General features: G+C 37.9%; 3 protein-coding genes across 4 annotated transcripts; 1 reads left to right on the forward strand and 2 right to left on the reverse strand.

Annotated features, from left to right (window-relative positions):
• Positions 1–1,616: 1,616 nt before the first annotated feature.
• Positions 1,617–5,602, reverse strand: LOC126594864 (uncharacterized). 2 transcript variants are annotated; one of them, XM_050261122.1, is made up of 11 exons: positions 4,964–5,602; positions 4,799–4,885; positions 4,448–4,528; positions 4,228–4,316; positions 3,760–3,848; positions 3,558–3,661; positions 3,368–3,467; positions 3,224–3,299; positions 2,993–3,110; positions 2,261–2,792; positions 1,617–1,985 (listed from the first exon to the last, which is right to left on the reverse strand). In XM_050261122.1, the coding sequence occupies exons 1-11, from the start codon at positions 5,214–5,216 to the stop codon at positions 1,889–1,891; spliced, it is 1,626 nt and encodes a 541-aa protein (XP_050117079.1). In that variant the 5' UTR covers positions 5,217–5,602; the 3' UTR covers positions 1,617–1,888. The 2 variants fall into 2 exon arrangements, with proteins under 2 accessions (XP_050117079.1, XP_050117078.1); XM_050261121.1 differs by having other exon boundaries at positions 4,448–4,612; positions 4,964–5,597.
• Positions 5,603–6,013: 411 nt separating this feature from the next.
• On the reverse strand, positions 6,014–7,856 carry LOC126594866 (probable transmembrane ascorbate ferrireductase 4). Its single transcript, XM_050261124.1, has 4 exons — positions 7,579–7,856; positions 7,423–7,474; positions 6,967–7,163; positions 6,014–6,450 (listed from the first exon to the last, which is right to left on the reverse strand). The coding sequence occupies exons 1-4, from the start codon at positions 7,732–7,734 to the stop codon at positions 6,121–6,123; spliced, it is 735 nt and encodes a 244-aa protein (XP_050117081.1). The 5' UTR covers positions 7,735–7,856; the 3' UTR covers positions 6,014–6,120.
• Positions 7,857–9,720: 1,864 nt separating this feature from the next.
• LOC126594870 (clavaminate synthase-like protein At3g21360) lies at positions 9,721–11,553 on the forward strand. Its single transcript, XM_050261130.1, has 3 exons — positions 9,721–10,120; positions 10,630–10,883; positions 10,976–11,553. Exons 1-3 carry the CDS (start codon positions 9,755–9,757, stop codon positions 11,319–11,321), a joined length of 966 nt encoding a protein of 321 aa, XP_050117087.1. The 5' UTR covers positions 9,721–9,754; the 3' UTR covers positions 11,322–11,553.
• The last annotated feature ends 4,128 nt before the right edge of the window (positions 11,554–15,681 follow it).

Below are 15,681 nucleotides of genomic sequence, written 5' to 3' on the forward strand. Positions count from 1 at the left end.
GATCAGAAGCTCAAAAGACAAAATATGACCAATCATTGCCATCTGATCCATTTGACAAACTTGGTATATGCAGAAATCAAACACTGATGAATGGTAAGAAATCAATTTGATATAAGGTGGTGGGTCCAGAATTCCCAAATCAAAGGACTCCTATTTCAAGTAAGCAATTTTTTGTTTGGCTGAAATTTTAATCCTCAGAGGTAGCCAAATACAAAGCAAACTAAACCAAACTTTTGGGGGTGATTACCTAAAATCCCACTTGCTTTCCTTTTTGGCATTTCCCAAAAAGCTTGTATCTTTGTGGTTGGTTTTGTGTGTAATCGGAAGCAAGTGTTGCATATCATGGGTTGCGCATGCAAGACATGATTTTTATCAATAAGTCTGTTCACATAGCATAAAAGTCTACTCTTTTTAAAGGCATGTTTGGGATTGCCTCTAGAAAGGCTAAAAGCGTTTCTTGCTACCGTAGAAGCGCTTTCTAGAAAAGCACGAAGCACTTGAATTCTCAATAAACATTCAACATGTTTTTAATAAAAGCACTTTTAGCATAAGCACTTTCCGTGGAAGCACTGCCAAAGTGTAAAATTATGGCAGGATGCCCACAAGAACTTGTAGATAAGATTTTGGAAACTGAGATTTGTAGTGGGAAGTGTGGCCAGCAAAGTGACCCACAACATAACAAAGAATCATCCATTGAATTGAAAACGAGTTGTTTGGCGGAGGAATTTGAGATCGTGAACTTGTCAAAGAGGATACAATCTTCGAAAAGAAAATTGCAGACGTGCAAATGAAAAGCCACGGAAAATTACAAGAAAAATCGTTTTTTGGGTTATAAATTATGTGGACTCCACAACTTACACCAGAAGCCAAACTCCCTTATCCAAACATGGATTTTGGGGCTCTAGTTGTTCCACATGCCTCAGAGAAGAGGAAGCTACAACATACGTAAAAATTCTACTGTGCTCCGGTGTATTTTATATACCGGGGTTTTTGGCCGTTAAATATTGGTCATTGGATCATTAACGAAGAATTTAACGGCAAAAAACCCGGTGCATACTAGAAGATTTTCAAGATACAACTAGAATATGCATTTTCACCAGACGAAATACAAACTGTGGTCACTTCCAGTTGATAAATAATTAGATGAAAAGGGAAAACAACATGTAAATTTGGAGGTGGGTAAAAAAGAATACCATCTGGGCTTCAGCTGTGGGATTTTTCACCGGAGAGACAGAGCAACTGCAGCAAACGGGAGGAATGTGAACAAACGAGCGGGAATAACTTTTTGACCGGCTTTGAGTTTCTACTTTTGTCCTCAGAAAACGGCTGATTGAATTTTGACCGACGCATGTGAGTGGATTTACCGCTTTACCCCATCTAGATGTGACTGTAATTTTGCATTCCAGGGTGATACTGTTTCGAAATTACGGGTCCGGTTGCGTTTGTTTATCCAAAAAACACTTCTGTTAATAAATGCTTTTGTTAGAAGTGCTTCTACTAGATACATTTTCATAAGCACTTTTGCTTGAAGCACTTGAATTGGTGTTTCTATGACCCAAAAAGTAATACTTTCAAGCTGCCCAATGGAGAAAAAGAAAGGAAAAAAAAACTGAGAGTTACATGAAACATCACTTCAAGAGCTTCCATATCACATTTGCATTACACATTCCGTGAAAGAAAAGACTCAATCCTCAATCTCTTCGATTGCTAACTTTTTGTCGATACATAAAACGCTATATTTTATGCACAAATCTTTAACATTGATCATGCCTATGGCATTCTGCATTCGAAATTGTACAAGCCTACACAGAATAACAATCAGAACTTCCTTGTGCATCGCTCGACTCGTGACCTTAAAAAAACAAGGGTTAAAAATCTCTGCATCACGTCAAGGAGCCTGGTTATTCCATTTCCACCTTTGTCCTACCTCCTCGAGCACCTTGGCACGAGCTTGGCTTTTTCTTGCTTCATCCTCTACCCAAGATCTGCAACATTGTGCAAAATTGTTGGAATCGTATATAAATATATCCATGCCATTTCATTAAATGATTAAAGTTTTCGGTCTTTGATGAAGCTTCATGACAATGTCCTGTTGTATGTAACAGAAAAGTTATAGCTAATTGATGCAAAACATGCTTTAGAAAGAAAAGGTCAAGAGCCATAAAGTTAACCTAAACTCGAAATGTCACATTTTAACACCTACACTAGTAATATGTGTCTATGCATTATTAAGAATAATTGCAGTGATGATGAGTGATACCTAAGAATCCGAATAGCTTCTATCTCAGCTTCAAGTATAGATTTCGTATCAAGCATACTTTCCTGCTTCGTCTCTAAATCGTTGAGCGTATCCTGCAAATCACACCTCTCCGCAACGTAAGTAGACCTCTCAGACGCAAGCTTTTCTGACATCTCATTGACCTCTTCCTTGAGACTGAGAAGTAAATGCCTCTGAGAATCCATAGCTGCCTTCTCCTTTAACATCTCAGCAAAATTCTTTTCTTGGAAAATCTTCTCCTGTTCCAAATCCTGAAGGGCAGCAAGATAAGCATTCTCCACCTCAAGACCATGTGCTTTCTCTGCATTCATTTTCTCATCCCAAAACTTTTGTATGTCTTCCCTGTCAAGCAATTCTGACCTGGTAACTTCCATCTCAGCCTTTCTTGCAGAATTTTCAGCTTTTATTCTCAACAATTCACAAGCAACTGATTCCGCGATCCTGCCACTTGTCAACGCCACTGCTGCTTGTGCTTTTGTTGAAGGTTTGTTTGGCTGAAGCCGCTTGCACTGTCCTGCAAGATAATATGCCACAGCGTTCTTAGAATAAACCTCATACCATACATAGAAAAACATAAACATTCATATATGAGCCTACATTCTGCTTGTTAGTTTTTGAAGTGTGGAAACACAAGTTATTCATCAAATTTGTGTTGATGTGTGCACGGTTGAAAATTTTAAATTACTTTAGAGTAGACACGGAAACTGGGAATACCAAAAACTTTTCTGAGTATGCTACTTTCCTCTGTCAGCATGTCAATATATAGTCCTGCTGGTGCATCTGAACTCATCCCTTTCACATCCATAAAACCTACTGTTGTTGTGGTTGATATCTGGACTGTAAATAAGTCAGATTTTCAAACCAATGACTTAGGAGGCATGGTCCACTCTTGGGGAAAAATCAGAAAAATCACAGATTGATGATTATGTTTGTGGTCTTCCTTACCTTCTCTATTACTCCTGGCAAAAAGTCATACTCTAAATGGGCTTTCCAATCAATTAGATCTTGTCGAGAGATAAACCTGCAGCACCATGTACTATTTGAGTATAAAAGGAAACTCAAGATATAAACATCAAACATACTTCCTACCTCTCAGGTGAAAAATTGATATTTCCATAGCCATTTAGACCGTCATAACTGGAGCTCTTCTGTGATAACTTGCTAGGAATGACACCAGCCTCCGCAAGAGCTTAGGGACAGGATGCAGAAGCAAATATTAAAATACAATCTTTATAGAACAAATACCAATCAAATTGCAGATAAAAGAATCAATCCTCACCTTGAATAGACCCAAAATCTGGGTCTTCGACAAACACATCATCAAATGCAGAAATTATGGATCCAGCAAGTGAAACTGATGGGACAAGCCTGTGCTTTGCATTCCTATAAAGTAAATTAAAAATATCTAAGGAAAGACCATCCTGAAGATCTCATCAAAAAATATAAAATTTATTTCAAGGTGTGTATGTATAAATTAGTACCTTTCCAATGATGAGTTTAATTGAACTAGCCATCTTGCATATTCCCTTCTAGTACACAACTCATCAGCCTTGACATCATCTTCAATGATCTGTGTACCTTAATTACAGTTGAGAAATTCATGCTCAGAACTCGACCCAGAGCTTCAGTCATATAGAACACTAAATGTACAGACAAGAACATGTCACAAGTCCAAAATTTCAAGACTGTAAAACGTCACTGATAGTAAGAAGTAAATTAATCCTACATTAAAAAACAGATATAAAGTTCCTTGGGGATTCAAAATTATATTTAAACATTATGTTCCAGAAACTTGCTATCAGTGAGCATGCCACTCATATCTCAGCACCGGTTTAGTCTGTAAAAGTTTATGTCTTAGTCCTTACTTCGAAAATGCAGATAAAACATATAAATATCAGCATCTTAAAAGGCCCAATACAGATTTGACAGCACTCAATAAAGAAGCAAACCTTCAGTTTCTTCAAAACTGCTAGAGCTTCCTGTTGAGTAGAATCCACGGCAACAGGAATTATAATGCGTTCAAGCTTCTCCACATATGCTGAATTAAAAAAAGAAGATACGTAAGAAAACCTCTGCGAATTCATCAGTATAAAGACAATTTAGACATAAAAATAAAATAAAATAATAGGGTATTTCTTAATAGCTTAAGAAATGTTCAATTTAATGTACCTGAAGTAACATTGTCGCTATCAACAACAGGTACAGTCCCTGGACTTGCCTCAGTGACCGCGGCATCCTCATCCAATGCTCCTTGGTTAGCAGATTCAGTATCAGATCCCCGACTCAATATCCCGTGAACAGAATGCAATGGACTCGTAATTTGAAACTTAAAACCTACAAAAATAGAACAATGTAGTATGCCCAACACCCAATTTAGCAAATGCCCGACCATACAAGACCACTAGAGCTGTTATCCTAAAATCAAGTAACCAAATTAACCCAATTGGAACAGCAATTCACTAAAAAGGAAACTTAATCACTAGTAACCCATCAAAAGAGCCAATAAGTGAAAATGCAGACCTCTCTTCGACCGCGAAAAGTGAGCAATGGCGGCAACTATTACCGCCAGTGAAGCCCCAATACCCACAATCACAATTTTAGGTAACCCTGCAACAACCCAACAAATTAATACAAAAGTCTTAAGCTTTTATGTGAAGTTGTGCGAAATTCATGATTAATTCAGACCTGGACTTCTGCGGGGAAGCGGAGAATCGACAATTTCCCAACCGCCAAAGTCGCCGTCGTCGGATTGGTCCGATGGGAACCATGAAATGTCGAGGTTTCGCTGGGCGAGCGAAGCAGAGAGGCGCAGTCTGGGCCTTGTGGATTTGGGTTTCAAGAGAATTAAGGTCGGGGAGAGAGTACGGCGTCGTATAAGTAAGAAAGTGTACGTGGGAAGGAAAATGGAGGAAGAAGGAGGTGCACAAGAGGAGCACATGGTTATTGATAGCTGAACGAGATTTGGGGATTAGGGTTTTGAATTTGCGGTGGGAGGTGAGAAATGATGAAGCTTTGTAATTGCAGAGAGGGAGAGAGAGTTTGGGGTCGGAGAGTGGGACGTGGGATGTGGGAGGTGGCAGTGGCATCTGTTTGTTCGTTTGGTTTTTTTTTTTTTTTTTTTTTTTCTGGAAATATGGCATCTGTTTGTATGGTCTACCTAATTTATGACATATCTAACCAAATTTAAGTCGGTGCCTATCGAAGTTTTTCTCATTAATTTTTGTTCTGGCAATGGAGAGGGTGACGCCTTTGCACTAGGTGCAGCATCTTATGCTTATGTACTCTCCTCCTCTGCTTGTTGTTTGTTGCTTTCTTTGTAGCTTGCCTTCTGTGGGCTTCTTTGTTCGTTTGGCTTTAGCCCTAGTGTTATTTCTAGTTCTTCAAAAAAATAAAGGTTAAGATTAGTCGCCGTTGAACTCATGATTGATTGCTAGCCATTGATATAATTAGGCTTCAATGTTGATGCACAACTAATCCTAGCAGCCCTCATAATGACGGCAATCTTAACCTTGGTTCTTTTTTTTTTTTTTTTTGGCATAAGACTGAAGTGAATGATTTTTTCATAACATAAGATTGAAATAGATAAATTTTTCTAATAAGTAATCCATCTTCTGCCACAATTCTTTCATTTCTTCTTTCTCCTAACTTCGAACAATAGTGAGTTATCCAATTCAGTCTAATCCTTGACACCGAGACTGAAAATGTTTTGTCAACTGGGTTAATTCATACACCAACTTGGATCAAACATTTACCATCACCAACAAATTAACATTTACAGACAGAGACAGTAAAACACACACCCAGATTGCAGTAAATAAACTACAAAACAAAACAAAATTTGATTAAGAAGACATGCATTTTTTGCCATCTGATGAGTAAATGAGTTTACTTTGAAGGGCTTGGTATTTAGGCGACACTGCAGCCAAAATTACAATGCCGCTGACCAATGCCAGCCCCAGTCCCAAACTATTCACAAGCATCGACTCGGTACAGTGTTTAGACACATTCCTCTTCGTTTGTAAGAATGTCAACTTCTCCAAAAGCCCCGTTTCTGCGGTTGCCACAGCCAGACCGTACGTGTAGAGTCCAAGGAAGATGTGCCACGGCAACACCCTTAGCCTCACCGCGCGCACTTCCCCTCGATGCCAGAAGCTCAGGAACCCCATCAACCACTGCAAATCAGAAATCTAATAAGTATTGCGCTCCTTTGTTTTTTTTTTTTTTACACAAGGAGCATGAACAAGTATTGAGCCTATGAACCACGGCAACAGTAAGGTCGAGGGACGTTTGTGGCTACTTCTAAGATGAGCAACACTTCTGTTTATAACTGCGTCAAAATTTTTATTAAAAATTCAAGTGCTTCACGACGTAGCATCTCTATAAAGCACTTTTACCATCCGAAAACATTTTAGCACCTCCGTAAAGCGCATTTAGTACGTTTTTAGGTTATATTAATAATTGCTTTCCTCTGGCCCATTTGATAAATTATTTCACTGATATGATTGAGGGTTGATGCTACTATACAGTCAAGATGGCCTACACGCTTCCTAAACCTCCAAATCAGTAATTATCCTAAAAATAAATATTGCTTTTGTGATTAAACCGCTATGTTAAACAACAATGTAGTTTCCCATAAATCAAATAATTGCATCAAATATGAGTTAAATTTAGAAGTATGAAGAATTTACCTGAGCTCCAAACAAGAGGATGCAGATCAACCCCATCCAAGAATGCAAACTATAGAAATTAGCCACCATGCCCTTCTTCCCTTGAAATTTAGTCCAAATCCCAACTATCCCGGAAGCCAAAGCCACGCCTTGAAGGCACAAATGCACTGATTTCTTCAAACTCCTTGAACCAGGCAACCACCTATGGATCAAAATTGCTGCAGAAAATATAACAAAAATAAATAAAATATTCAAAACCCAACTCATAAAAGTGTCTCCTTTTATCAATGGGAAATGATTTCCGTACACATTTCCCGTTTATTTCTGTCCGTTGATTCTTCTTTGATTCGTTCAATCGAAAGACTAGAGATAAACACGCATGCAAAATGGAGAAAATGGGTGTGTGGAAATCACTTCTCTTATCAACTGAAGGGTTTGCTTCAATTTTTAAACATGTTGCTAAAAAACTTCCATTACCTTCTCCACTAATGAGAATAAACCCAATGACCATGAACAGAGGATGAAGAGCCTGCAAAAACAACAACCACCCTTTTCAAATTTTTTAGCTTCAAGAAATGATCAATTGAGAGTAAATTAAGAGGTGTGAATAGAAGGAGTGGAGAGGGTTCATACTGAATAAATGAGGCCTTGGTCTTCTTGTGGGGAAGAATGAGGAAGGAAGCTGGACTTGAAGGAGAAAGCCCAGAAAATGACCAGAGCTGCAACTGCAAACCCTGAGATTCTGGCAAAGAAGAGGAGTGGAACTAGTGATGGTGTGACTGTCGCCATGGATTTGATACTTGCAGCTCCAACACTCTGAGAGCAAGAGTCAGTGCACCGACAGCTGAAGTCTAGATCTACTTTGGCACAAAATACTGGCAATTTGCGTAAAAGTTGCTTTCTTTCTCGAATTCATTATGCGGAAAAAACAGATGCTTTCACTCAAAGACTGTCCCACTACACGTTCTTTTCAAGGGAAAATTATTTAAAAATTTTAAATTTTAACGATAAAAGTAAAATAAAGAATAAAATAAATAGTATCAAGATTAATTTTTTAGTGTAAAAATATGATTTTTCGTTAAAATAAACAGTACCGAAAGTTTTTTGTTAAAATTTCCTTCTCTTTAAGGCTTTTTCGTTTTTTATGCAATTTCTGTTTGGATAATGCTTGTATTCTCCCGTGCAGAATTTCTTTGTTTCACATTATTATTAAATGATGGAACAAGGAGGTTTCGCCGTGAAAAAATACAAGCTTTATCTTTTATGTTTTCATTTGGTGTCTCAAGTTATTCTATTTCTTCAAGTCAAGTTGGTTGAAAAATAATTGATAATTTGACACTTAGAGAATTAGAGCCATAAAACAGAAAAATGCCAAGTTTCAAGCAAACCGACAGGTCCAAATATGTCAAATTAACAATTTCATAGACAAACTTGACGAAATAGAGTAACACGAGACACAAAATAAAAGATTTGTTAGTCTGCTAGTTGCATAAGAAAGATCAAGTACTGTATTAGGGCTGTTCTCAGTGGTTTTATTTTTTTGTTTTGTTTTACTTTATGGCTTTTTACTCATCGACTTCTCGTAGTTTGATGGCCGATAACCCTTGTTAACCCTAGCTAGCATACAACCTTGATTTCTAGTAACATGCCAGCTAAGGAAAAGGACACTATTCGGCATTTTATATGTGCGGAGTCATTCTTACTTGTATGTGAATTTATATCTGATACATATTACTATAGTGATTAAAAGTATGTTTGATATTGCTTTTAAAAATGGCTAAAAATCACTTTCAAAGAGCTAAAAATGCTTATGAATTTGAGCGAAAAAACTTAAAAGTGTTTCTGTACCATAGAAGAGCTTTCTAAGTGCCCTTTAGGAAGCACTTGGAGTTTTATTAAAATTTGTGGCGCAAACAGTCCCAAACCAGCCCTAACTGGTTAAATTGATGAATTGTGATATGGCCAAAGTTTTTTTCCATTGTACAATCAATTTAGGTTATACAGCTTGTCTTATCTTTGTATAAAGTATCTATATGCCTTGCTAGGTGCCCTATACAGTATTTTTCTGTATATTATTCTGTGTTTGGTGGTGACTGACTTAGTAATTATCATACATTTTTTATAACTTCTGGTCTCAAATTTGGAATGAGGATCTTCTCCGGATCCTCTTTGTGAGGATTCTGGAGATCCTTCAATTATGTATGTTGTGTTCACACGTACATTGTGCGGTTAATTTTTGTTAGTTACTATTTATATTTAATTTTAAATAAAAAATTTACAATAATTTATGGTCGCACGATATACGATGAACGGATGTGATTGGAGGATTCTTTAAATTCTCACAAAGATAGGAAATTTTTAGTTGTGACGGAAACACAAGTGGTACACCACGTGTTTTAATAGAACAACAACAACAACAACAAAGCATTTTCCCACTAAGTGGGGTCGGACGTGTTTTAATAGAAATGGTGAGAAATTTTATTTTTGAAGTTATTAACTTTTTAGCACACATATCTCACCATTTGTTTAGTGACACGTGATGTACCACATCATATACCGATCACACCGAAAAATCTCTCTATACAAACAGGATTCGGAGAATCCTAATTCCAAATTCGAGGTACCTCCGCAAACATAACCAATAAAAAAAGAATTATTGCGTCGTATTTCAACATATAGCAAGCAAAATGACATACAAAGCATCCAAAATCAGCCGGTGAGTATCATATCCCCACCACTATATATAACCCCTTCGAATCTAAACACAAACACGCCCATAAATAAATACCAAGTTAGAGAGAGAGAGATTATGGAGCCCTTCACCAAAGACTTCAAAGTAGGAGAGTGCGAAGGCCAAAAGGTGGTGGATGGTGAGACCATGCCACTGGTGCTGCAGCCTCCAGCACCCGAAAACAACGATGTGGAGTCACTTATTTTGGCTCTTCAGAAGAACAAGGACTGGTTTGATCAGATGCTTCTCAAGAACAGCGCTATCCTTCTCCGAGGTTTCAATGTGCAGAACGCTGAGGAATTCAACGACATCATAGAAACCTTCGGTTGGGATGATATTCGCTATGTAGGACCGGCGCCAAGAACTCATGTGCACAAGCGAGTTTGGACTGCAAATGAAGGACCTCTCTCAGAGTTCATATACTATCACCATGAGATGGTCTTGGTAAGTGCATATATATACATCACCATGAAAAATCACCATATTTCTAGGGACATAGGTTGTCAAAAATATTGGAGGAGTCTCCTGGCAGTTTCATTTCTGTTTTCTTAGGTGACAAGGCTCGGCCTAGAATGGTTGTTTCTTGTAACCGAAAAACAAAAGAACTCGTTTTTGTTGCATTTGGATCGGAGACAGGTATCGAATTCATCGCTAGGAAGTGTGAAATTGATCATGTTTTCTGCAAACATATACTGTGTCAGTTGCTTCCCTTCCCATCACCAAAGCACAGAGAGATTAATAAGTTAATTAACTGTCATATATCTTGATTTAAGCAAACATTTTTTACTTGAATTTTTTAAGCCAAGTCAAAACATGGACTCATTCCAACCTCAGTATGTTTCCTGCAAACATGTACCGATGACTCTTGTATCGTAAACAAAAATTCGAAGAGTTGACTCTATATAATTAATTAACCCTAATTGACTATGTCTAACTAATTAATTAACCTGCAGATTAAGGAATATCCCAAAAAGGTCATCCTATTCTGTGAGATACCTCCACCAGAAGGCGGACAGACCCCATTTGTTCCGAGCTTCCGAGTGACGGAGAGGATGCTGGAGGAGTTCCCGGAAGCTGTGGAAGAATTGGATGCAGGTGGCTTGAAATACACCTTCACAGCACCAAGTAAGAACAGCACAGGTTCTATGAGGGGCAGGGGTTGGGAGGATACTTTTGCCGCATCAGACCGTGCAGAAGCTGAAAAAAAGTAATACATTCATATTTTAGTCTATTATATAATGTGTCGATCGACATCATTGTCACCAGCTAAAATGGACAGTGTTTGTTTACTTGTGGCAGGGCTAATGCTTTAGGCATGGACGTCGAGTGGCTATCAGATGGGGGAATCAAGACGATATTAGGACCGAGGTCGCTGACGAAGGTGTTTGAAGGAAGAAAAGGGAGGAGAATGTGGTTCAACACGATGGTAGGCATGCATGGGAAGGAGAACAGCTCGGCCCTGATGGCGGACGGGACCGAGATTCCGGCAGAGCTGGTGAACAGATGTGAGCAGATAATCGAAGAAGAAAGCATCCAGTTCAAGTGGGAGAAGGGTGATGTTCTCTTCCTTGATAACCTGGCTTTGCTTCATGGAAGAAGGCCTTCTCTTGCTCCCAGAAGAGTCTTGGTTGCCACATGCAAGTAGAGATCTCAAGATATGATTACCACAACATCTTCTACTTCCATCAAAGTTGTATGCAACCATGCATGCTATGCATTTACAATTAAGCTACTCGATATCGGAGTCATTAAAGTACGTATATGTAATAAGATCTCAATTTGTGATTTCAAATTCAATTGGGTGAACTTGAAGGGCATGAATATGATATGCAATTAATTGGGAAAGAAATAAACACTTAATCTATGTGCTTTTATTTTGTGTCTCGTGTTACTCCATTGATTAAAATTTTATTCCTTTTCAATTTTTGATCAAGATTTTTAGGTTTTAATAAACATCATTAATTATTTCAATAATAAAATATTTTTTATTTCTAATATATTCATTTAGTGTTAGAAATTTTACATTTGGTATATTTATTTTTATGACTAAATTTGTTATCAAATATTTTTATTATTAGTTTGTACCTATTTTTAATTTGCAACCTTTTTTTCATTTGTACCAATTTTCTTTTCAGTTTTAATTTGTACCCGTTACATCCCACATCTCCCAGGGGTGAGGATCTTCTAAGCCTTATATGTAAATTCTCATATCTACCTAGCACGAGGCCTTTTAGGAGCTCATTGGCTTCAGGTTCGGTAGCAACTTTGAAGTTAAGCGAGTTCGTGCGAGAGCAATCCCAGGATGGGTGACCCACTGGAAAGTTCTCGTGTGAGTTCCCAGAAACAAAACCGTGAGGCTGTGGTGGGGGCCCAAAGTGGACAATATCATACTACGGTGAAGTCGAGCCCGGGATGTGGTGGGGGCCTAAAACGAACAATATCGTGCTATGGCAGAGAGCTTGGGATGTGGTGAGGGCCCGGGCGGGGATGTGACAATTTGGTATCATAGTCAATCCTTGGTCGGAAATGTGCCGACGAGGACGTCGGGCCCTAAGACCATCTCCAATGGTGACCTAAAACCTAAAAATATTTAGCCTATAAAATTTAGGTTTTGGCCCAGAAACAGTTTTTCTGATCCAGCCCTTTTGGCCTAAAATTTTAGCTCGAGATTATCAAAGAATGGATTAAGGCTATTTTTTTAATTAACTTTTTAAAAAAAATTATGTAGACTATCCTAAATTAATTATATGAACATTTTAACATAAAAATATTTAAATTCCGATAAATTTTGAAAAATCACTAAATCAATACATGAAAATCATGATAAACCACATAAACTTAATAAAAATGATATTTAATAGGGAACTTTAACGAAAAGCACTCAGTACTGTTCACTTTAACGAAAAACCACATTTTTACACTAAAAAGTCAATTCTGGTACTATTCATTTTACCCTTTATTTTGTCCTTATCATTAAAACTCAAAGTTTTCAAGCCCTTTTCATTAGTTTTCCTTATTTAATAAACCACATAAACTTAATACAAATGACAATTAATAAACCACATAAACTTAAAAATAAAAATTTTAAAAAAAAGACAATTAATAAACCACATAAACTTAATACAATCGAAAACTCATAAACTTAATAATGATATCCACCATCTTGACTTGGTGATGGACTTGGGTGATAGTCTTGAGATGAATCGTCATCTTGAAATATACTCCTTGTGACACTCCTTCATAAAATGTCATTTTGCTTACCACGTAAGTATTTCTTCCTCTCTAGAGTGTATTTGTCCAGGTCCTCCATCATCAAATTAATTTCGAACCTTTCTTGCTCCCTATCTCCTTGTTCCTTCATGGCCAAACGCATTTGGGCTGATTTTTCTTGCCGAGAGATATGGTTTTCGTTCATTCTTACCATTTCACTAGCAAATTGTGCACATATCGGATCTTGGGACTTCCCTTTTCTCTTTGCTTCCTTTTGCTTATCTCTACCCGGGGGCCTTGCAAAAGAAATTGGGGTTATTTGTTCGACACCTTCATCGTCGGCAAAATTCACACCTTCATTGATATCATTTGGGGGTGGGGCTTCACTATGAAATAATTTTCCCTATTGTTGGTCTGCATTGGTTCCCCACCTTGGACAATCCTTGAGGATGTTCCAAGCATGATGCAACTTAAAAGCTTGATTTTTTGGTGTAGTTCTTATCTTGTAAATTGTCATTACTTTGTCACCCTATACAACAAATACATAAAAACAATTACTTGCAAAATACTATTATGTACATGTGTTGACCCTAAAAACTACCAAGCCTACATGGCGCGCAAACCGGGTAATCTATAAACTAACTACGTCATTCGGTTGAATGCGGGGCGTGCCAACTCGTCGGCCGAGCTCGGTTTAGGAGTAAAATTTGTTGATGTTGCGTTGGGTGCGAGAATGACTTATGTGTCTCACGATTGCGACCGAGGAATGAACACGTCTCGGCCTCTTGGGTTCTCGAACCTGAAGACAAGACTACTATTCTTACGAAGTTCACAAATCGTCGTCGTCGGATTCGGTCACAGTGATGGTATTCACCAAAGTAAACTCACGCCAAATAGACACCAAGGTGTAAGGGCACAAATACTCAAAGCAGATATATGTCTTAACAATAAACATGGTTCGGCCGTCGGAATGTCAAACTCTAAATCTCACTTGAGAGTATCCAATCATAAACTAACTCGGCATGTAACGTGCTGAGCCTAATAAACGGTAACACCTCACTTCGCTGAGAAGGCTAATGAGATGACCTCTACCAATAAGGATTCGGAAATTCTTCTCGACCGAGACTTGGATAGATAACCAGTCACCCTCGACGCAGTGTTATCTATGCCGACTGAATATGCTCCGCAGTTGGCTGATTCTACGGCAACAGTGTTGTTTATCCAAACTGAAGATGTTCGCCGGTTGCCTTCACAGTGTTGTTTATCCAAACTGAAGATGTGTTGGCGAAAAAGAAAATAAAAAAATCTCAAAGTTGTTGAGAGGGTTTGCGCAGGGCAATTTTGTGTGTTGAATTGGAGGTCCTTTGAATGTTGCACCGAGTCTTGTATTTATAGTATTGATTTTTCTGCTTGGCAAAGTCTGATAACATTGTTGAGATGGTTTGCGCAGGGCATAGATAACCCTCGACGTAGTGTTATCTATGCCGATTGAATATGCTCCGCAGTTGGCTGATTCTACGGCAACAGTGTTGTTTATCCAAACTGAAGATGTTCGCCGGTTGCCTTCATAGTGTTGTTTATCCAAATTGAAGATGTGTTGGCGAAAAAGAAAATAAAAAAATCTCAAAGTTGTTGAGAGGGTTTGCGCAGGGCAATTTTGTGTGTTGAATTGGAAGTCCTTTGAATGTTGCACCGAGTCTTGTATTTATAGTATTGATTTTTCTGCTTGGCAAAGTCTGATAACATTATAGAGTTTAATTGCAACTCTAATTCCTGAAGTTGATCAGCGTCAAAAGCCAAGCATATCCTCAGATTGTAGTTCGTGACTTCAGCTCTCTAACTGTTGCTGCTGACCACTCATTTATCCCATGCATAATCATAATAAATAAAACTCTGACCACTTTATCTTTTATGCACCTACAATCACTCCTTAGACTTTATCACATCAATCAAAGCTTAATCCCATCAAAATAACCACCATTATATATATATATAACTTGTAGCTTTTCACACGACATGCAAGTCTTCCATCATCTAACAACATCCTAGCCCGCTTAGGTCCTATCCACCATTATCTTCGGCTTGCAAATCCATGTTAGGCCAAGTGAAGAGTCCAAGAATCTCTATAATTTATTTTGTACAAGAAAACTAAGATAATTTATTAAAAGATAATTATTATGCTTAAAAACCATCATATTATCTCTTAACAATAGCAAAATATCTTAACTTTCTTATCCGACGATTAAGAACCATGTTTACTCAACGGCCTCGATTGCTTGGGCCGATGGCGTAAAATCGGGTCCAAACAACATGACAAATAAAATATCAACAAAGAAACTCACAATTTATGAGGCGCCTCTTCCACTAGGCATGTCAACCATGGCTCTCTCCAATCTTCCCTTCCACAAAGTGCACGCTTTGTTGATAATCTTTCACCGATCATAAACACCACCAACTTCCCTTTGACCGGCGTTGGAGTTTTCATGGAACTTATCAATGATTTTACCCCACAAAATCTTTCTATTTTGATTCGTGCCAACGGCACCATCTTCGCTAATAGAAATCCATGCCAAACATAAAGCAATATCTTCGTCAAATGTCCAATTACGACCTCTAACATGCTCTTTTGCCATCTTGAAAATTTTGGAAATGAGAAGAAATGGTAGAAAGAAAAATTGGAAGAATTGTAGGAGAAAAGTTTGTTTTGTGTGGATGTTTGAACAAATACATAGGTATTTATAGAGTTTTTGGTTGAATTTTAAGTTAAATATTTTTTTTAAAATTATTTTAGCCGT

Source organism: Malus sylvestris, chromosome 13 (assembly GCF_916048215.2).
Source record: "Malus sylvestris chromosome 13, drMalSylv7.2, whole genome shotgun sequence".
Classification (NCBI taxonomy): Eukaryota; Viridiplantae; Streptophyta; class Magnoliopsida; order Rosales; family Rosaceae; genus Malus; species Malus sylvestris.